This window comes from Ceratosolen solmsi, unplaced genomic scaffold (genome assembly GCF_000503995.2).
Source record: "Ceratosolen solmsi marchali unplaced genomic scaffold, CerSol_1.0 scaffold45, whole genome shotgun sequence".
NCBI classification, from domain to species: Eukaryota; Metazoa; Arthropoda; class Insecta; order Hymenoptera; family Agaonidae; genus Ceratosolen; species Ceratosolen solmsi.
Window position 1 is genome coordinate 1,836,678 of NW_011948436.1, and position 25,208 is coordinate 1,861,885.

The following is a 25,208-nucleotide window of genomic DNA, read 5'->3' on the forward strand; positions in this document are numbered from 1 at the left end:
AATTCATTTCTATAAAAATGCAACGTAGAATATTAATTCTAAAATTACGTATCAAATCTACGTTAATTATAATTAATTTTGTTTAGCTCTATGCTATAATTACTGCTAATACTATGTACATTACATATGCGTAAGATATAAATTTTAATTTTTGATAAGTACAGAGGAATTGAGTTGCTTTAAAGTAATACATTTATCATATAAATTTGTTATGAAAATAACTTAAACTGAATTATAAAGGCTCATCAATTAACATATAAATATCAGTATATATTATTGTATTGCAAATTTCAGATTAATTGCTTAAATTTTATGCATTATATTTGAAAAATATATCTGAATATTTAGTTTATTCTTCTCAAATAATATTATTAACATTAGCAATGTATTCAATAACTATGAAATCTTTGCAGAATTATTTGAAAGAACCATATGTCGCATAGTTTGATTGAGTGTATGTAAATCTACACACGTAATTTTCTCACGGATTATATAAATAAATGCATTTCCGATAAAGTGCAAGTACGTGTACTTATTTTCAATAAAAGTTATACCGATTTTTATCTATTACTTATTTCGACTTCACTAATTATTTGTCAAAATACAAAATTTAATGATTGCGATCTCAAATGTATTATATAACAGAGCGGCAATGAAATATGAAGGTAAACTAGAACAAGATAAATATTCATTTATTTTGAGGAATTTTAGTTGGAAAATACATTTTATATAAATAGTATTTCATAAAATTTATAAATAATAAATATTTCATTAATAATTTACATATTAATATTAATACGTTAAATATATTTCATTTTAATATGAACAAGTAGTTGTTTTTAAAATTTAAACATTTAGGAAATATTTCTATGTAAGTGAAGAGTGAAAAATATTAATTAAATCTTTAATGAGTTTTTCATTTTTAATATACGTAGTATTTAATCTAAGTTTGAGGGTGATTATGCTATTTCTCGAAAATATAACGTTATAAAAATTAATAGAATGATAATAAAATTTCATAATAATTACCTATCTAAATGATAATTCGGTTAATTATTATAATAATTTATGCAAATTTATATATAATATTAAAGTTTATTGATAATTATAGAATTTTAGAGTTTTATTATTATTTGAATTTCATTAGCAAAATTATAGTGCATTCCATATGAACAAAAGATTTTTTTATAAGTAATTTATATAATAATCTTTGTCGTTCAATAAAAATAAATTATGAATTACATTCTACCGTTTTATATTTATTAATGTAAAAATATATGTAAAACTAAAAATAAGCTGTTACTTAAAGTTATAAATATAATTTAAGAAAAAATTATTTTCTAATACAGGGAATTGCAATGGGACTAATATTTAAGTTCGGTCGCAACAAGAGTCGAGTCTTACTCAACTAAATAATTATATCAATCTCTCATGGGTAAATCTATGTAGGCAAGTTAGGAAAGTTCCGAACAAGCCGAAGTATATACTTGTATTTAATAAATAATGCGAAGTACGCCACGCACGCGCAAACTTTTCAAATTACGACGTCGCTCCTCTAGATCGTGAAATTTAATGCGTAATTTATGAAGATGCACGCTCGAGGTACTGTACTGAGGAAACTAAAGAAACGTAAACAAAAATTGAAAGAAAAGCGAGTGGCAAGAGTGAGAGAAAAATAAAGTTAAAAAAAAATACTTCGAATTGTTGCTGGGTTACAAAGAGAGAGAGAGAGAGAGATAGAGAGAGAGAGAGAGAGAGAGAGAGAGCCCGAGCTTTTCCTTTTTTCTCTCACCCCATCATTTGTTTAGTCCGGAAAATGCTTTGTAACAAAACTATTGATTATTACAGTCTGATAACTGCATATTTGTACATCATCGTAAAAAATTTCTACCAAACTAACTCGTTTGCTTATGCTTCCTATTCAAAATATTACAAACATTCTATTGCTTTCACAACGTTCATCGACATATCATTGTTTACAAAATTTGGATTCGTGCGGCCGTAGAGAGAACATACCTTTAGTTCCTAGTCATTCATGTTGGCAAAGTCAAAAGTCGAAGGATGTGTGCCAATATTACACAACAAACTGAAACGCAATATTCTGAAAATCACTCGTAACTTCATTGCGCGGCTCTCACCAACTTTATCCACAAGCTCACTATTCCGAACCTCTTCCGGTTTGACAGATGTTTAATATCACTTCACAGCTGAAACTTGTCTCACCGACTCTCTGACTCATCCTCTTTCTCAACATGGTCGAGCTCGTTAATATCAGCCTCCATTATGGCACTTGAAATGCCATTACTAGCACGTTCTTGTCGACCTATTCTCGATAAGCTTTGCTCTATCACCTAACTTTCATGAACCACAGTACTTTTAAAATCGGCTGGTCTCCCTTTATCTTAACTAAATTATTATTTACAGGGTTATGAAAAGCCTTTGAACTAATGTTTGGAGTGACTAATTCAGTAATATAATACGCTCTACTCGCTTAATAAGCTAAGTACTTTATTGTAAGATCATTACTCTATAAATGAATTAGTTTTGAATAAGCAATTAGAAGCCTACGGTAGTTTATAGTATGAAGTTATAATTATCCAACTCGCTTTATCATCTACGCATTTTTACGTTTATGCAAGATTTTCATCAATGACTTGAAAAAAAAAAAATAAAAAAAAAAAATAAATAAATAGAAAAAATTTAATTATATAGAATAATATGTAATTATTATGATTTTAAATATAAAATTTTATATATATATTCTTTCAAATTAATATTAGCTTTTATTACTTCAGAATCTTATTTATAAGATAAAATGATTATTGAAGATTATCGATATTCTTAATATTATGTGTACATGTGTAATTATTAGATATGTTCTCAACTAGAAAACGAAATGGTTTATAATTAAAGCGAATTTTATTCTTTTTAATTCTACTTTATATACATTTAAAATAATTACGTTTTTTCAAATTAAAATATAAGTTTATATTGATCATAGTTTACTTAAAAATATTTTTCTTCTATAATAGACTAAAATCTGCGATAGTGTTCTTTTACAATTATTTGAAACATTAGTTATAATTTATCTTATCTAATTATATTAACAATAATTGTCAAAATATACATTTCGACAAAGCGTCGTGCGTCTTATGCATTTACAATGTCGGAAATTTAGATAAAATAATTGATGTTTACATAATTTTTTTTAACAAATTATATATTTTTAATTAATGCGTATTCTCTATAATGTAAAGTATTACATGATTTTTATAGAATTAAAAAGAAAAATATATATATATATATATATATATATATATATATATATTGATTTAGCAATAAATCTTAATTTACAGAGTTATGTAATTAAAGTAAAATTAATTAGACAATTCAAAGTTTGATTAATTCGAAATATCGTAATCGCTATATTTCTTTAAGAATTCCGTACATTTACATAAAATCCAAAGTTTATCTTCATAAAGTTTATTAAATGTTAATCTATCATTGCGGAAAACTTGTAGTAAATCTTAAAAAGTTCTGTTTAAATCATTGAATAGAAATTTGAGTAATTGACAGTAATATAACAAGAATTCATTTATCAGTTATCATATTCTTTAGTATTTATACAAGAAGTTTTAGAACGGAAAATTAAATAAGATGAATCGCAAACTATTTTCCACAAGGCAGGTTAAAAATGAAGTTTTTATAAGAAGACGGACGATGAACTGTTAGAAAAGAGGCAGATGGGAAAGAAAACATTCATAAATACGATAAACGGTGGACTATTACACAACAAGCAGTAAAAGTGGAATGGACGGCTGATGGAACTTGTAAAAAAATTAATGATGGTTAGACTGTTATAGATAGTTCTGTTTCTCATATGACTGATACATTATAGTTTACGATTTATTTCATTTTTAAAATTCCATTATCATTCTTTGCTTGTAACAGTTTTAGGTTAGTCGTATACATTATTTATGTATGTTAAAAAGGAATTTACTATTTCCATTTTAAAACTTCTGCTAAACTCTTACAATGATGAATCGTACTTTAATTGTCGTAATATTTTATTCGAGAATAGTTGAGAATACGACAATATTTGGCTACATAAAATTAAATCTTAATTTTACATTCAAATGCCTATTGTAAATAATATAAAAGAATTATTTAATTAGTCGACAAATTTCGTATGTTCAATAGAATTTACTTGTCTTGTATAAAAATAGACCGTTGCCGAAGGCAAATGAATTAGATGGTAAAATATTTTTAATAATTTATTACATTTTAAAATGAATGGGACATATTTATAAATACAAAGCACAGAATTTCTACAAATAATGTAAACAAACTCTAGAATTGTAATGGTTTCTAATGAAGAAATCAAATGCTACGGACAATTTGTTGCGTACAAGCATTATCAAATGTATAAATATCATTAAAGTTATCAAAATATTTAGCAATACGTTTACATGAAATTACCAAACCATGAGATTTCAAAATATATACCAATGCGTTTACGTTTCTTCTAACATGTATAAATTCCACTTCGAATGAATAATAACTAAACGAACGTCACTCTTTAAAATCACTAGATATATCACAATTATTAAATTAAATTAATGAAAGAGTTATATTTAGATGGCACCGACAATCGCAGCTATTCACCAGGGGAAATCTGTCACATAACTGAAGTCAGAATATAGTAAAAGAATGATTTTGCATTTTATCGATGAAACCAGGTGAATATAAAAGTCGCTGCTGAATAATGAAGAAGGCGCGAGTGCTTCGTTACATTAGCTGGGCGCAAAATACATCAATGTGGTTCTAAATTTTTAGTGCGACGCACACTCGAGACTTATTGTGCAGGCTGCACATTTTTTTCTCTTCGTCATTGAGAGGCTGCCGCTCATGGTTTATTCAGGGAGACATTCGCGAACGAGGGTCAAGCACACGTGTATCCCGCAATAGTAAACTCGAGGGCGCATTTCTGAAACCAGTAGCCGCTCATTCCGATGATTACGCTGGACCGCAACGACTACGCGACTACGCCCTAATGCCATCTTAACCAAGCTTCGAGTACTCGCAAGGTGGATTCCCGGTTATGTGGTCATTTGCCATCTATCCACTCGGTGAAATGTCGGCACCTTAGCATTTTACCATTTTCACTAAACTCTTCCATCATAATCCAATTCCTTTTTCCGCTAACGAGGGCTAGATTATATTTTACACTATCGCTATATCAATTTTGTTATGATAAATCGTAGACCGACTGTCGTAAGCTCCAGCCTCGTTTGGTATTTCGTGATAAACTGTATTACACAGTGAATCGACACGACAGCTCGTTATTATTATTTGCCTGAAAATTGATTCGCCATAGTCGGATCATGGCATGCATTAAATGTAAATTACATTTCAATGCGAATCACTGCAGTCGTGCGCAAATATTGCACAACTGGGTTTTTGAGAACCGTGGAAGCTTTTTTATTTTGATAAATGATAAGTATAATTTTAAACATTTATCGATGAACAATATTTAATTTTACACGTATTACAACAATAAGAGCAATAAGAGACTCTGCGTGTCAACAATCCCAGCTAATTAGTACTTTACGATTGTCAAAAATTCAATATGCTATATAGCAAGTGATTTTATAAGTAAAGTTATTTCGTAATTTGGACGGATGAAGTAAGGAATAGAAATTCTTAAAATAAAATTACATATAATAATAAGAATTATTTATAAGCTATTTAATATTTTAAAATATTAAATAATCTTATATATTACAAAAGCTTCATTTTTATTCTTAAATTTTAACTTTAATTTTACTTCTACTAATTATATATGATTCGTCTCATTAATAATACTACAACAAACTATGTTTGTTCCCATTTATTTTTCCGTTAATTTAATTATCTATAACATTCATTTCTGTTAAATCTAATTCTCTAATTTTAACAATTTTCTACTTGTATACCAAGAATTCGTAATGAATAAATACTTTCCTACCTTCTCAAAAAAGCTTTAACAACAAGTACACTTTTCAAAATAATAATTATATCGTAAATTGCTGTAAGAATTTTGTGAAGAACTTTATAATTTGATCAATTTTTTGACGTTATAGAAATTTCATTTAATAGTTTTGTAGGTCAGTTATACATACTTCGAAGTTTCTACTGTTTCATGTTTAAAATTTACCAATGCATTGTTCAAACATTAATTAGGTCAAAGAAACTAAAAATAGCATTTGTTTTGTGATATATAATATCTTGCCTTCATATTCATATATGTAAACACCTATTAATATAGTCATATTTCAAAACTAAATTTTATTAAATGTATGAACAAATTTTTCATATTATAAGAGTCGATATTAAAAAGTAAAGAAATGTATTAGCTGCGCAATTAATCCATACGATATAATATTTCTTATCAAAATAATTTCAATATCATTGCTTTAACTTGAATACTTCTTTTACTCTATCTTTGCTATAAAAATTTTTAATAAAAACATTTACATTGTACATTCATAAATATTCATATTTGTTAAAAAAAAAAAAAAAAAAATATTTTCTAACATCAAGCTCTTCGAGAATTCTTACATAATTGAAGGAAATGAAAATTTTATAAGAAACTTAAACGTAGCCTTCCCATATCAACAGAGAGTGAATATTAAAAATGTTAATTACTTTTTTAAAAAAATATCTTGCACTAGTACTATTCCTTAATAGATACTCCTATATAGTTGCACTTTGACGTGCTACACATTTTGATGAAAATCTATCGGACGAATCCATTCTTCTTTTCTCTACGCTGTCTTCTTTTACGACTAAAATTTTTATCTTATATCTGTCGGTTATATTTAATTAACTATCTGCTGCCCTTATACTTTTATACGAATACCCTTACACTGTTAAATGAATGAAAAATACACAATCATTAGAAATATCATTGAATCTCAATGTAGTTTTTACAATAATTTTACGGTACGATTTATTTACTTTATTTTGTCATTGCTGAGGCGTGGTGATTAAATCATGGTCATTAAATAAAATTATAAAGTACAGTTTGTCTTTACAATAACAAATAGACTATTTGATTCGATAAAGAGTTTCGTATTAATATTATATGGTTCCACATTACACACAATTTACATAAATATGTGCTCATGTATTTTTCCTACCATTTTAGTTATTCAAAGTATAAATTATTTCTCTAAAGTTATTACTACTGTACGAGAAATGTGTTCGTGAAATAAATTAGTATGGCAATTAAATTGACTAAAATAATGACATATGTCGATGAATAAAATTCTGATTTCCAATCTAAAATATCATTACTCAATGCATTCAAAATTCTATAATTTTATAAAAAATTATTTTTCCTCTGCTTTTATATACAATGGGAATATTGTAATAAATAGTAATTATGGACTCCATCGTCTTTTATGAGAAATATAATATGTATTGTATTTTAATGTGAAATATGTTTTATTATACAAAAAGGATATAACTTATAATAGGAGACTCTACGCATATGAATTTGATAAGGAAAGCAACAAAGCATTTTGAGCTCTAGAGGAAAGCTCTCGAAGAAGTGTTTCGTGGATTTGCCCACGTTAGACTCTTGTCTCGAATATCTGAGTGTGTGCAGGGTCGAGCTTTAGTTATCTAGGTCTTGGACTACCAGACACTCTCTCCATCTCTCCCTCCTCGTCTCCCCTCACCATTTCCTCGATAACTCTCTCTCTCTCTCACTCCCTATGCCTATATATATATATATATATATATATATATATATATATATATATATATATATACTCATGTATATGAAACTGCATATTTCTCGCGCATATACGCATATACATACATATATGTATGTATATATATATATATATATATATACGTACATACGAAAAGAGAACTTGAATGCTCTACAGGGCTATCCTCGAGCGTTATTTAAATTATTCAGAGAGTTCCTCTGTAGAGCTTACTAATCACTCAACAACTCAATTATGCATTTGGCTTTATGGCTTGACTCGTAGACAATCCGTTGAGCACGAGGTATTATAACCCAAAGGCCTCGTCTTTACGTGGCGGCCATTTGCCAACGTTTGTCCAGGTGTTTGCGAGTCAGCGAATCAGCTCAAGCGATGGCTCGATTTATCATGGCGAATTCACTCTCGAATCGCATCATATTCAAAGTATTTTAGGTCACAGTCTAAGGATAAAATGAGCCGACGGACGCGGCTGCCTGTCCTATGAAACAAACTCGCTAAAGCGAGTCATCGGAGAATTACGACCACCGTATCGCTCCTAAATCGCTAACAGTGAGAACGGAAAGCATGCAACTGCAATGCCTATCAGAGGAACTTGAACAATCGAGAAAAGTACCCGAATGAAGAATTCGACTGGGTCGTTGAGCGTGCTTTATCTACAATTGATATTGAAGCCACAGAGATAATAAACGAATAGAATTTATAGCAAACTTTCGAGAATGTGTACTCAGTCAGAGAGGGCTAGAATTAATTTAATTTAGCCGCAATTCAAAATATTACGTTGTAGAGTAATTGCTGTGCATAACCAAATCGCTACTGATGTCGTTTCCACTTTTCATCCCTTTCGCTCTTTATCATGCAAACCGTTCAACTGTCAATTACTTACATCATAATTTTCTTACTTCGTTAAGGTAATTTGCCTTAGACGTATTCATCTACATAATGATTTATTATCAATGTAAAAAACAAAACATTTATATTTTAGTATTCCACATTAAAAATAATAATATATTAGAGTGAATAATAAAATAAATAACAGATTCTATTATAAAAAAAAAAAAGTTATAATAAAAATGAATATTCTATATGAAAAATAGGATTTATATTTTTATAATTGAAGAAATAAATCTTTTACGCGACGTAGTCAAATTAAATATTATATAATTTATTAAGGCCCGGGAAAGTATGGATTGCATGTATAAATACTAGAAAAGTCATTAGAAATTGTTTTGAAAAAGGAAATATAATAAATGAAATACGATTAATAAACTAAATATTGGAAAAATGTTCGATTTAATTAGAAAATTTAATTTAGTTTTTAAAAATGATATTGTAATTATACCAAAAAAAATAAATATAATCTTTCATTAAGCGGTATAATTGTTAAGAATATTATATAATTCATGTTAATTATAAATGAATGATGTATATAAATAATAGTGGAGTATGTAAGTAATAAGAGAAACATAACGAATGGCGTATTAATACATGTCTAAAAAGTTAGAAAATAAAGAGGACAATTTAACCAAACGAGTACAAGAATTTTAAAAAAATTTATTTGCAAACTAATGATTGGAATATTGTAAGATTATTTAAGGAATTTATGATTTATCGTTGCTTATTAACGCGTCAAATAAATTACAGAAAACAATTTTTAAATATTCACAATCATTTTCTAATTATACGAAAAGGAATGTATATATTAATCTTAGAACATTCAATAAAAATAAATCAAATATTACGCATTTTAGATACATTCTTAATATAAGCTTGCATTTCTTCATAATTTCCTTATATATTCATTATAATTTCAAACGTACTTTTCCTCTAAACACCATATTGCTCCATACGCAGAATAGAAAGTCAACAACATGTGATGTGAACAACATTTACAATAACAGCTTCAATAATTTTTTACGTTTTACATTTATGCTTATAAACAATATTACCTAACTAAATTGTCGAAGTAGAAAATAAAAGTCCATACACATCGAGGTAAAACTTTTTTCAACGGAAAATATTGAGTCCCATACGACCGAGAGCTCATACACACGGATAATAAAACATGACTCATCAGACCATGTGTCCTGCAATTACTGGTTGTCTAGATGCCGAGAAATAGCTTTCCCACTGCCTCAGAACTTTTCTATTTTTATGACATGTTCGTATTCGATCAGTAGCTAAAATGTGGCGCGAAAAACATGGGAATATGGCAACCATCCCTACGTATATATATATATATATATATATATATATACAAACCATCCCAGGTTCCATTGTATACTGTAGTCGAACTGTAAGGAAAATTGACATTTTTGAATAATTGCTACACTTTTATTGGTATTTAATAACCATCATTTATTTACGCTCTATCTGAAATATGATTGTACCATACTCTGTAGAACTAATTTAAGAGAATTTTACCATACAATAGACGAATAAAGCGAACGATTTTGAAAATTTTACAAAAATGTAAAAATTTGAGAAATTAAAAATAATATCTTCATTTTCATAAATTTCACATTTGTTGTTTGATCATAACAATTATTCAGTACAAAAGACGATGAATTATCATTTGAAAAATAATAATCAATTATAACACAATTGATCGTAATTGTATGATTAATTCGTTCTATAATTCACATTCACAGATATTAAATATTCACATAGCTATGCCGTAAAATTACTTTTTAACTGAAGCTGTCATTTGACTAATATAAAACTTTTCACACATATTCTAATATTCATTATTAGCTTTTCACTATCTTATCTACATTACTGTAATGCTGTTTTTATAGAAAGAAAGAAAACTAATAAAACTTAAAAATATTCGATGATCGTTCAAAATCAATAATAAGAAAATTATAAAAATTTTATGTAAAATCTTATATAAACATAATTTTCGTGAAAATGATAAGATATCAGCGTTGATAAAAAAAAAAAATATAAAAATTATTCATAGAGGATAACGTATAGTAATAGTAATTTATCTCAGTTTACTTTAAACTTGAATAATAACAGAGCTAATAAAAAATTTTACTTTTGTATTGAAATACATAAAATAACTATTGCACGAATACGTAAAAACATTAATAATGATCTTTAAATAGATTTTTAATTAATATTGTAATCGTTTGTACTTTTTTTTTTATGTATTTCATATCATAAAATATTCAAGATTGAATTTTTTATAGAAATTACGCAGCATTATTTACGGCAGAGTATTTCAAATTAAAATTCTTTTAGCATTTTACCATCCAATATCTAAGCATTTTATGTATTATGTAATATGAATAGTCAATGCACTGATATAATAATTTTATAAGCGAATTTAAAATAATACCTATATTTATATAAAAACAATATTACTAAAGTTCAAATAATTGTTTTTAATAGAATTATTGTGTTAGCTTTCATTTTTTTTTTTGCAAGAATTTTGGCTTACACAATATAAACATTATATGTTATTCTAATATAATTATATTTAATTTTTTCTTGGAACATAAGAAATTATTAGAAAAAAGTAATTTTATATTTGTTGATGTGATTGTGAATAATTATATATATGAATATTTTGAGGTGCGACTTATGATTAAAAACTTTTATTTCATATTTTACAACAATGCAATTATTTCATATTTATCCAATATAGCGATTGATTTTTCGAAAGTCGTAATATATATAAATTAGTAAATGCAGAAGCCATTAAATGATACGTCACAGGGGACATGTAAATGATAAGAATATGGTTAAGAGAATAGTTTCAAAATTATAAAATCATTTAGGTTAAGAACATTTAAATTATGAAGAAGCGTATCGGATGTGTGAAATCAGTGCTTCTATGTTACTTTAATAGCATGGGTCTGGCAAATGGGTACCCGGCATTGGAGCTACTGTAGCAGGCACATTGAGTGTGGTCTTGAAAAGTACTCAATTATTTCGGTGTGCTATTATGAGTATTAATGTTAATGTCACTCGAGTTTGTAAATTTTACAGACGATTCACTCGGCTTGCGCGACTTAATTTTGCATTAAATTTTATCCATTTTTCCTCTTCACGTCTCATAGCATAACCGTGGACTACTAGTCATTTACAAAGAAGATAATGAAACTTCAACGATATCACTTTATAGTTTATATATTATTTAATACAGAAATGAGACATTTTTCAAGGTAATTTTTCGTTGTTGGCGAATGCCAATTCACTATAAGCAGTATTTTTAGTGTAAAACGAAAAAAGAAATGTCAGAACAATTTAATTAATTTAATAATAAGATAGAAATACTTAATAGAATTTTATTACTTACCCTGTAGATCTATAAAATGAACATTAATGAAGTTTAAAATAATAGCTTCAGATAAAAGTAAAACTATTAATTTGTAATGTTTATGGAACATTTTTATCACTATATCTCTATTCTTAATACAGTGCATTTAAATTGAAAAATTTCGAGATATTATTTTGTTTCTGTATATTGAAAGTTTTAATTTTTTTATTTTACAATAATTGTATGTGAATATTTAAAAAAAAAGTGACGGTCTATTGTGATACATTGGTGAATTATACAGTTTGTTCATATATTCATATTAAATTCGAAAAGACATATAGGAAATGGAATCTTTAGCACCGCGAATTAATAGACATTGAAATAGTTATCGGTATAGATTATCAGTATAGATCAGTATAGATCAGTATGGATAATAATTTTAAATCTTAAACCAACTATATATATATATATATATATATATATATATGCATACATGCAATATAATAAATATTTTAAAAAGTAAATATGCAGCAGATATCCATATTGTTGAATACGCTAAATTCATCTATTGAATTGAATTGCATCTATTGAAAAAGGCTTTTATCGAGCAAAAAGTAAGATTAAGGTTTGAATTTCAAATGTCAGTTTTTTTTTTTAATCCTAAAGTTGAAGCATATTGTGGTTGATCCTTATTATTGTATCTTATGAACATGCGCAAGGCTCCGCAACTAACGATTGCGCGTTATCAAAATCCTTGCAACGCATGACGTGTGACTTTGATAACTTTCAAGTTTATAACTTCATAAAGTAATTATTTTGTATAATTCATCTAATCATATAATAAATTTTGAATTTCAATATTCATATACAAAAGATAATTATATATTGTAATTATATTCAATTTATTTGTACTATTGACCTAAAGGTTAAGTAAGCGAAGTAGATTTATTTTGAGTCGAAGAAGAGCGTAAAAATTTATTAAAATTAAGCGGTAAGCTGCACCATATTATATTGTTAATAAAATTTAAAATTCATAATTAGAATTAACAGGCATGGAAATTAGAAGAAAAAAAAGAAAGAGAAAAGAAAAAAGAAATGAAAACATGAATATATAGTTTATTTGAGTCAAATCTAATGAATAAATGTACATAAATTAGTGTAGATTTTAAATAAAATTTCCAGTTTCTGTGACGTAAAATACACGTGAAACAATTTATATTCTCTTTACACCCTTTTACTCTGCAATAATGATATTTTACCATTTATAATTGTGTGAATAAAAATAAATTGAAGGTACTCCTTTTAATTATGCAAATTAACACACGTATGTTTAATGTTTATGTTCAAATATTTAATTTTAAAATGAATATATTCACAAATTCTAATAATATATATTAAAATAAGATACAACGTTAGAAATGGTGTAAAATAAATTAAGCACGGGTCAAAAGATATGCAAATCAAGATTTATTTATTCAACGAATAGTGTGCAATACTCGAAAGATATTGACGGAAGTAATGTCAAATAACACATAGAGATGTAAAATGAAACAGCAGCTTGTAAAAATTTCGTGGAATGTGGTTGTACGAAGAACGCCGTATGCTAAAACATGGAAACGTCTTTCTCACCCTTCTAAATCTGGATTAACGGTGTTTCTCTTTAACATAGATTAAAGAATTTTTTCAAAAATTTTATTCAAGCAAATTTCTATTGAGAGATATAAGCACGAAACTTTACATTCTAATAAATTCACAATAAATTATAAAGCCTTCATTTTAATTAATAAAGTACTACAACAATGAAAATGTCGGAAAAGTAAGATTTATTATACAAGTGTTCAACTCATTACTCTTGTTAGAATGGATATACTTTTAGTTGAGTAATAGTACTACTAATTTAGTTTTAACGAGTGAAAAGCAACATTTAAAACTCCTATATTTTTCAACATCGAAATTTCAAGGGATAAAATTTATAATGGTACCATTACATGCTAGACGTTAACATTTATTTTTTATAAACGAATATATGTGTCGCTGTCGAGTGGCGATAAAAATAAAAGTAATCCGATAATCGTTGTCACAAAATAAAAATTGCCAAAACAGCCAATCACCGAGGCTCCTTGGGTAGCTTGTGCGACGAGTTTTTTTAAAGACGACTGGGTGGATTGAAAAAATGGGGTAAAGGATTCGTTAAACCTTTGTCGTCAATGGGCTTCACGAATCCTCCGTTCGATCGTCTATCAGTTTGGCGCCGCATTAAAAAGCCCAAAGTTATCTAAGTCAGTACATTATGTAGAGTGGCCAACAATGGAATCCATATTTACGTAAGGAGCGAACGGATGATTAAGCTCGTGCGCGTATTAGTTGGAATTTCTCTGAGAATTTCAAGTGGCAGGTAGCATTGGGTCGATCTTCCCGCCCCCAATTCTCCATCTCGTGCAACTCATTGGCATGCAAGATTGCACACCCACGCGAATATTAAGAAGCATCACTGCGAAATGGTACAAGGGATAAGGAAGATCGAGGAGTCGCTGCGTATTACGCGCGGAAATAGGCACGGAGTGTACGCGGGCTCGAGCGAGTCCTTGTGCTGGGGATTGGGAGAGGAGCTAACCGGAAGACACAGATACGCTCGCGTAGATTTGATTTATATGTTAATCGACAGCCAGCTGTCGTATTTCGTTTTCATCACCAAATGCGCAGCTCGAATAGCTTTCTATTTACACGGACGCTCACTTGTTTTCTCGATAGTTACAGACAATTGCAAAGTCAACTTTTTTTTGTTCACGATCTATTACTCATAAGTATTCTCATGTAATTTTCTCTATGGATATGTATATTTTTGCTTCTAGCATCAGCTTTACATCTCTACGTCATATGCCCACTTTTTTTTTTTGCTTAATATTGCCCTCGTTATCCTTTGAATTTCAAAATCTTGGTTTGACAAATTTCTTCATTAAATTTTGACCATTAAATAATCTTGAAAAATTTTACATAAATATTATTAATGTAGTATGAAAAACGTCAAATTGCTTCATTTTCATATTAAACTATTAAAAATTCCTTGTACATATTTAAACGTATTCTTTAAATTTATCTACAATGTGTAATCATTAAAATGTTAGCCTTATTGGTACAATAAATATTGTTATCGTACAATTTAATGTGCTATTATAACAAATTCATCATTTCTTTCTCCATAATAAAATCATATCTTAAATAATTATAAAGATTATAAAGCAGATTAGCATGTTTAATCGATACCTCTAATGCAATACATACAAATTCTTTTATAATTGACAAACGAAAAGTTTAATGCAATAGAAGAGAAATGTATAAATGATTTTGGACGTCTTGAAAATAGTTGTTTAAAAAAATGCGATGGGACAAGTAGTCGTCTCAAGTATTCAATAATATCGCTTGGGCTGAATTTACGAGAATAGAACTTTTGGTCGCTCTGAAATCGGCCAATTTCCAAATGCAATGATTATTCGGTGATAAATATATGTAGTCATTCTGAGAAATAAAATTCAATTGATTATTGGAGACGAAGAGTCGTAGTACACGTTTTCACTCGACAGACTATCCTACGATTCTTCTTCTCTCAACCTATTATTTTCCTTATTCTTTTCGAAACTCAAGGAGTGTCGCAAGGAGCAGGGCTTTGGACAGTTGAACATCCCGAACATCGCCGAGAGGCCAAAGAATCAGGCGATGAGAAAATAAAAGTATTTCGGACTCGGTATACTACATATTTTAATCCACAAAACATATGAAAATATTGATCAAAATCGTATTTTCCTTCTATTTAAATTAAAATCAAAATATTTCTTCATTATATAAACAATAATTATTAAATATTTAGTTATATAAATACATTTGAATTTCAAAGATTCTTTTACTAAGATCCATTTACAGAGTATTATTAAATAATTTATATATATACATACATTATTTAACTCTATATATATATATATATATATATATATATATATATATATACGCACACACACACACACATATATATATATATAAATATTATAAATTTAGTAATACGTTTAATTTAATATCTTTAATATTATTAATATCTTTCAATATCAATAAACTTTTTCATTAATAGAAATATGTTCTAAGCAATATAAAATTAATTGAATGTATAAAAAAATATCATATCTTTATATTTTTTTCTTTATAAATAGTATATTTATCAATTATCAGTACATTGTATTTCACATTGAATGTTTTATATCCTTCGAAAGCTTTTATATTTGTCGATGAATCATTTATTTCAATAAAATCATTATGAAAATATATTTATTACGATTAAAATGAGTTTTGTTTATTCAACTATTTAATATACTAAATTTTAAATAAAAACAAATTAAGTTAAATTAATTAATTTTCATATATTGCAGCTTATTAAAAAAGAATAATTTGCATATATACTTATTATGCAAGTATCATTTAGTCACCAACAAGATTGAAGTAAATTATTTTCCTATAAAACCAATTATTTAAAAAATACTTTTTGAATTTATTACAATTGTGTCAATAATATTAATAAAAAAAAAAAAAAAAAAAAAAAAAAAAAAAAAAAAAAAAAAAAAAAAAAAAATGAAATTAATGTTGTCTGAGTTGTTTTATAAACCATTATTTCTGAATGGCATTAAAATAAACATATTTAATGACATAAATATATTTTAAAACTACGAGCATTATTAAAATACCATAAATTTTCAGTATTTAAAAATGTACTAATGTAGATACAAATGTGTTTCTATATTTCACATCATAATTATAGATAAGTTATAGCTACAAAATTATTAATGTTTGAAATCTATCTTGCATTGATTGAATTTTTCTATCTATCAATATAAAAACATTTTAATTATTTATAGATAGTGTTTAAGGCTTAAAAACAAGATACAAACTCAATATAATTTAATTGCTAATTAAGCGATCCTATCGATTAAACATTCTTGAGGTTGAGGCTATGCAATTGCAAAACTCGTTTAAGTTCCATCGGCCCGTCTCTTCTAAACGTGCCATTACGATAGCTTGAACTTTCAAGCAAAGTTCATTTAAAATAAAGGGGGACCATTTTTTCCAATTCTCAAACTATTTTAATTAAATAATTTGCAGTATAAATGTTTGTAAAGAAGCATTCTATATTTTCATTATTATCATTTGCAGGTGCGAAGCAATACAATCAATCTATTTTCATAGTCTATTACGAATTGATAATCCGATAATGAAGATTTTTATGATAGCTTCAACGTAATTGATTATTATACGATGCGTATTAACTTCGTAGTTGTCGATTTACACTGCAAATATTTCTAATTATAAATATGTTAATTGTAATCAGGGTTGTCGAATTTCGTCTCACTCTCTCTTTATTTGGTTGATACTGATTTTCATCAATTTGTATGCGATTTTCTTCAATTTTAATTTTATGAATTAGAAAGAAATTTCATTGTAAAAATTTATTTTATAATCGTCAACGCATTAAGGTCATTTGTTATAAGTATTTTTATGCACGTTATCTATGAGGTTTATCCATAAGTTGCACGCTCAAACGATGAAATTAAGATATTCGACATATATTGTAAAGTAATAATACTTTACTATAATTAGACAAAATGAAAACCAATAAAAAAAAATGACATAGCGAAACCCACTTAGCAGATAAGATTACATAATTTTGTCAATTGTAAAAAAGTATGCTAATAATTTTAAAATGCTCTATTCAATCTTCTTTTAAAGAAACTCGTTTATATAAATAAAGAGTTAAACTATTTATTTAATATACATTAATCGCAATTGTATTGTACACCATATATTAAAAACTATTTGAAATAGCTGTACATTAAAAAGTGTAAATATGATGCAAAACATATAATGTAGAGAATTAATATTTTACTGAAATGAGAGAAACAAAGGCAAGGAAAAAAAAGTAATATAACAAAACCTGATTAGTAGATAAGATTGCAGAATTTTGCCATTTATAAAAATTATGATAATGATTTTTAATTGATATAAATAATATTCTTATAAAGAAACTCGTTTATATAAATAAAGACTTAAACTATTTATTCGGTTTACACATATCAATAATATGTTACAAATGAAGACTCTATTCATCTATTTAATTTTAATAGGATATTATGGTATGTTCGTTTAATGATTTTAAAAACTATTCAACCCATTTTATTTTATATTCATTGTATTCATATCTGCATGAAGTATGTATGAGGTGATAAGCGTAGATGGGTATTATTGTAGTATTCATACATCAATCAAGTAAAATATTATTATACCCCAATATATTATACATTTAGTTTGTTTGTAAAATAATATACTAATCATACAAAATCGCATGCCGTTACTAAATAAATCATTTATTTGGATAATTTAATTTATTAAATATTTATATTCGTTTATTTAGAACATTTTTTTTTTTTTTTTTTTTTGACTACTCTAGACTTATTTAAAAGCTAAAACTATCAAGCTGAACTGTAATTATTATAATATAAAATAATTTCATGTGTTATTAATTAGCCTAATGAATAATATTAATTATTTTTAGTTTAAATGCTTTTAATTTATAATTAAAGATGATTATGATTATTTTCTTATTTTATTAAATCAAGTTATTAAAACAATTAAAAACAATTTGTCATTATTTATTCACAATGACATTTTCTATAATTATAGATCGTGTTGGATTGCGAATATTGAGTTGGAGGGGAAATTAAAGATAAAAAATGAATAATCTTACTGAATAATTTTAGTTTTAATAATTAAATTTATCCTATATGGAGTCATACTGAAAAGCAATAAACATTTATAAATATTGTAACTTGTTACTAAATTACAATTTTATTAAGTTTTTAAGCTAATATCGGATATCAGTAAATTTATAGCCTTATGAAAAATTTGTAATGGCCTGTTCTGTATTTTTCATCGGAATAATTAAGAAAATTATTTATAAAATATATATATAGCAAAAAATTGATTAATTATATGTTGGTACACAAATTATATAAGTATGCAGTATAAATATAATAAAACAATTATAATAATTATATAAGTAAATATATAATAGATAAATAAAATAATTATTTTTACATATAAATAATTGTACTATTGATACAATTTTTTTTTTTTAACGATAAAAATCAATCCTCGCTATCTTCTTGCGAATGTTTACTCCTCTTTAAAGTGTAAAAGAAGCGCAATCAATGCATAAGAGTGAAGTGAAGAGATAATATATAGAGAAAAAAGGAAAACACAGAACAATGCTTTCCCACGGGAGGTGTTTATAGTTTGTAAAAGCATGTGTACTTAGAAAAGGTTTTTTCTATTTTCTGTAGAAATTCCAGGCGGTATTTTAAGTTTACGAGAGCCAATCATCGGCCAACGAATAGTTGGAGGAACAGAGACGGATATTCGTCACCATCCTTATCAAGTGACTTTGCAGTATTCGGGAATGCACAATTGTGGTGGTTCAATAATTAGTAAAAAATGGATCGTTACAGCTGCTCATTGTATTAGGTAAGTGTATATTTCCATGAAAAAACTAATAGTGTCATATTATAAAATTTTATATTAATTTTAATAAAGGCTTCCATTGATTTTTTACAGCATTTCTGGTTATACTTATACTGTAGGAGCTGGAAGTAATCACAGATTTAATGGGAAATTGTACAATGTCTCCCGTTTAGTTCCACATCCGAATTATGTATTGTTTGGAAATGATTACGATATTGCTCTTATAAAAGTAAGTTATATTAAGAACCGTACGTTTTATTTAGTTCAAATAATTCTGTGAAACTAATTTATAAACAAAAATTTGTTGTGTTCTACAGATTGCAGAAAAATTTAAATATAGTCCTAACATAAAACCAATTAAACTGCCGAAAAGGGAATTGAAACATGGAGAAACAGTAAATGTAACCGGTTGGGGTTTAATTACGGTAAGAACTACAAAATAATATGGAAAAGCTTTTAATTCGTATTTGACATAATATAACAAATTAAAATAAATGAAATATCAACAAATGAAAACCAAAAAAAATAATCTAGAGGTCATGGACATAAAAAAGGACATCTGGAAATTTAAAAAAAAACTTAAATTTATTTTATATTTATTTCTTAAATGAACAATATTATTCGAATATAAATGGTAATGTATTTCGTAGAATGAATTTCAAAGTAAAAATTATAATATAAAAATAAAGGGTTCTCCATTAAAGGCTGTTTTACTTAGGTGTTCTATAAGTATAAAATTTCAATGAAATATTCATTCGGAAAAAAGAAAGCTAAAAAGTTTGATAATCTCTTTAAGAATATGTGTGAGAAGTTTAAAATTGATCGGTTGAAATCTTGAACTGAAGGAAACTTCCGTAGTTCAAAAATATAAGTTTCGAAATATGTCTATTCAAATATTTAATATTCAATGTAACTGGCATCAAAAATTGGTTATAGTACAGTTTGCAACTTTTCTCTATTGAAATAATGACTTAAAATTTCCCTCAACCGTTTTCGAATGCAAAAGTTACAATAAATAAAAAGTTATTGACTTTTAACAACTATCAATACAACTTTTTTTTTTTTTTAATTTATACTAATATTTTATAATACTTACAATAGAATAAAAAAAATCAAAAGTCATAAATATGAATAAAGAATCAAATTAAATATTATAAAATACTAAAAATATTAGCAGGAATATCCTTACAAAATTTCAAATTACAAAACGACAATATTTTATAATTTCATTGCACAATGCAGCAACTCATAATATAAGTGTCAATCAACTAATTTCTAATTTCTCAACTAATCAATTAATCAACTACTCGAACTAAGTTCTTTTAATTTATTATTAGATGGTTATTAAATCTTCTATTTTCATTATGCTCATGTTTTAATACTTTTGTTAATAAATTAGAAATTCATCTTTTTGTTTTAATCTATTTGAAAGCAATTATTTTATTACTAAATGTGATGAATATTTTACTAAAGTATAGCATATGTTTTTATAAATTTATTAAATCTATTATACACACACGCGCCCGCGCGCACACACCCACAACCACACACACACACACACGCGCACACACACACACACACACGCCACACACATATATATATATATATATATATATATATATAGAGAGAGAGAGAGAGAGAGAGAGAGAGATAAATGTGCATAAAAAGGCTTTATTATATTTCTTAACCAATCAACTCATTAATCAATTTAAAATAATCTTTATAAGATTTAATAGAAATTTTTATAATCATATAAATAAAATCAATAGTTTCGGAATATTCAAAACTTATATAAATTAATAAAATATTAAAGAGATTTTTCATTAATTGTTTTACAACTTAACCGAAAATTAGCCTACATTTAGTTAATGATCTGAGTTTTTGAAGTTAATATTCCTTAAATATAGGTTCATAACATGGAGTATATATATATACATATGTGCCTGTGTATTGATATGTATATGTATATATGCACATGCTTATATTCCTGACGTAATTTAACGTAATTTTAACGTCAATTTCTGTTTTAAATAACATTTTTTTGAAATATTATTAATTTTAATTTACGATTTTATGATGAGAGTTTGGATCAGTAATATATATATATATATATTTTTTTGTTTTTGTTTTTTTTTGTTTTTATTAAAATTCATGAAGGGACGTTATTCATTTATTGGAACTTATCTGAAATTTAATTTGATGTAACTGTTTTGTCGTTTGTACCGTATAAATGATCATTTTTACACAGCTAATTACTATTTATTCTTGTTCGAAAAAGAAATAAGTGAGTATATAAATATTGCAATATATTTTTATTTTATTGACATGTTTTATACTGGCTGTAGAGTAATTATAAATAACGTCCTAATTGTGGTTGGAAAGTGAAATTTCAATTTTTACATATACACTTCATCACTGCATTTCGAATAGTGACAATTTATCTGTTATTATCTATCAAAGTACGCTCAAGTTTTAGCGATAATGGAATAATTATTGCAAAAAATTATAATAATGTAGTATAATATAAAAACTACTTCTTTTAATTGATAGAGCGTGTATTTTATAAAATATTGCAGGAAGGTGGATCGGACACGGATATTTTGATGAAAGTGACTTTACCAATTGTTAATCGTAAGTTATGCAAATCAGCCTATAAGCACATCAATCTCATAACAAACCGAATGATTTGTGCCGGACGCCTCGGAAGCGGCGGCAAGGACTCTTGTCAAGGCGATTCTGGAGGTCCATTGAGCGCTAACGATACTCTTTACGGCATCGTATCCTGGGGATATGGCTGCGCGCGACCAAATTATCCTGGTGTTTATACGAATGTCGCCTATTTCAGAAGGTGGATCGCCAATATCACTGGAATTTAATATCTTGTGCATGACAATTACTTTTATATTTTATAATGTTAAACGTTTGTAAACTCAAATGCTAATGTAAGCGTGTCGTTATGGAAAACTTATAATCTGTCTATTTATGCTGGCGTGCTTCAAAGTGAGAAGGCAAAAGAAAGAAAAACCCTACAAAAGTACTTGACTAGCAGTAGCAAAGCTCTTTACTATAGTTTCTGTTGGAGTTTGCCACTCGCGCAAGTTGTACTGAACGAAGATGACTAGTATCAAAAGAAAAACTTACATAAATATCCGAGAACATGACTAAAACTTATCTACTTTTTTCCCTCAAAAGAGAAAGATAATAACGATTTTCGAGGAAAATTTGTATCGTTAGCTCAGCCCATAATTTATAAAGTATATACTTTTTTTTTTTTTTAATTTCATTTATGGGGCTTTGACGAAGTCGTGAATATCGCGAAAACCATCTGGAGTGGATAAATATGGCGAAGCATATGATAAATCAGTGCGATACAGAATAGACGAGGAATATATATATAATCGGGGATGGAGGGCGTATTTGTGAAGACAGGGCTCTATCAACTTAACACAAAAGTATTATATGTCGAGTTCTTTATCTGCTTTATACTTCAAGCCTGTTTGATAGTATTTTTATCTGATCCTAGATGGCGGATGAGCAGACAAGTTTTCCTCGTTGAATCGTCAACATGTCCAAGCTCGTACCCATTGTCTTCCATATCCTCTCGTGCGAAAGTGGAAAGTGAGTTATAGTTCAAGTGATCGAACGCAACAGTCTCCTTTCCTACATCTTGTATAAAATATTTTAAATTTCAGTCTACGATATGTCTTGATCTATGTTTATCCAAGAATACTTTGGAGAAAATGTATTTATATTTTCAGCTTTCCTTCACCTGTAAGGAGACTTGCCAACAACCATTTAAAGATGCACGTTTGAATACAAAAATACATTTTTATGAAATTTAATTAAAAAAATAGCTATTCCATAGTTTTTTTTATCTACTATTATTTCTAACTGAAATTAAAAATGTTAACTGACGCTTTAGTATTCAATTATTAAATATTATTTATTATTTTTATTAAAGGATTTCGTGTTACCTTGTGCTTCAAATACTTTTATGGAATTGTCATTATAAAATTGATAATTTTCTCGTCATTGTTCGGAAAAGGCAATTCCAGTATTTTCAGTTACAAACAAATTTTGGCATTTAAACTTTGTAAAACCATTTAATGCCTGTATTTCTAAATTTCAGCTATCGACTTGTTTCATTCAGATAAACAGGAATATAAAGCATAATATTTCCCGCGTTAATTAAGTTACATTCAACCAGAAAATGAATTAATTTAACGTTGGGAAATAGCGAACTTGCTTTATGTACCTTGATGTACGTGCGTATGTACAACTATTGCAATAGTTGCCTTTAACCATAATAATTTTATGATATTTGAAAATAACGTTAGAGAAAGCGTTGTATATTTATTGAGATTTTACAAGTTAGGCTAAGATAATTAACACGATAATTAAAGTGTGCAATGTTTGTGCAATGCGACTTATTAGTTGCAACGCTCTATTTGTTATTTTTAACATTTTACTATTATTTGCAAATAAAATGTCAGAGGTAGTCGTAATCAATATATAATATTATTCATTATGCGGTGTCCTACAATTTTCTATAAAATAAAGTATTTTTGGTATGATAAACTTTTCCGAGTATGTACAAACTCTATGCTTCTCTCGTATATTTTCGCTATTACAGTAGCGCAAAACTTTTTTAATATCTGAAACAACTCAAGTATCACGTTTCATATGAGTAATTAAACTTTTTGCACTACATTTTCAATATGCAGTATAAATGCCAAATAATGAAAAAATGTTCTTACTGAAGATAACTCTTAAATACATTACATTTTCTCAATTTCACATACTTTTAAATAACTTAAATTTTAACCATTATGTTTTACATAAGTTTACAATAGCAACAAAAAATAATATTAAAGCAAATAGAAAGGGAAAATTCATTATTCATGATGCATAATAAGAAGCCTTACGACAATATATACTCCAATGAATATCTTAATTTTTTACAAACCTTTGTGCAACTGATTTTATACGATATTTAATATTTCGAAAAAATACCGATACTTTTATCATAATGCAAAGCCAACAATCGATAACATAAATCTGTTAAATTGTCCAATTAAAGTGCTTAATAAATTTCAAAGCAATTGTCTCACTTCTAATTTTATGATTATTGGGTTTGCAAAACAACGCACAAAGTTGTAGCAGAGACTCAATGAGTATTCAGTTAGCACTGACACAAGTATAAATATCAAGACACGATGCTCTCGTTATTTCTGGTCGAATTTAATTTGGAGAAAAATCGAATTGTGCGTTGTCTGTGCAGGTGTCGGTGCGCGAACCTCGGCGACACGTGTGCAGCGGGGCCCTGGTGCACTACCACTCGATAATAACTGCCACCTCCAGTATTTATGAGTGTGCTCTCTTACTCCGCTTGTCGATAAGAGCATCTCTTCTCCGTGCCCCTTGTTTATTATACAGCCGGGACTTTGCATTCCCCTTTGAATTTTATAGCCATTATAATGCCGCGCGCCCTCCCTTAGCGCTCTATTCCACAAAAACAAACAACAATTCCGAATGCATTGCTCGACCAGCTCTATTTCACCTTTATACATTCAATGAGGCGGAACAATTATTTTTCACAGCTTGAGAGTGGC

General features: G+C 27.3%; 1 protein-coding gene across 1 annotated transcript in view; it reads left to right on the top strand.

Moving 5' to 3' along the window:
- The window catches only part of LOC105365151 (trypsin-1-like), a 63,844-nt gene extending 41,372 nt beyond the window's left edge, over window positions 1-22,472 (top strand). The window contains exons 2-5 of the mRNA XM_011503245.1: window positions 19,419-19,599; window positions 19,690-19,825; window positions 19,914-20,021; window positions 22,173-22,472. Coding sequence (XP_011501547.1) covers window positions 19,419-19,599; window positions 19,690-19,825; window positions 19,914-20,021; window positions 22,173-22,472 — 725 coding nt within the window. The remainder of the gene's footprint in view (window positions 1-19,418; window positions 19,600-19,689; window positions 19,826-19,913; window positions 20,022-22,172) is intronic.
- The last annotated feature ends 2,736 nt before the right edge of the window (window positions 22,473-25,208 follow it).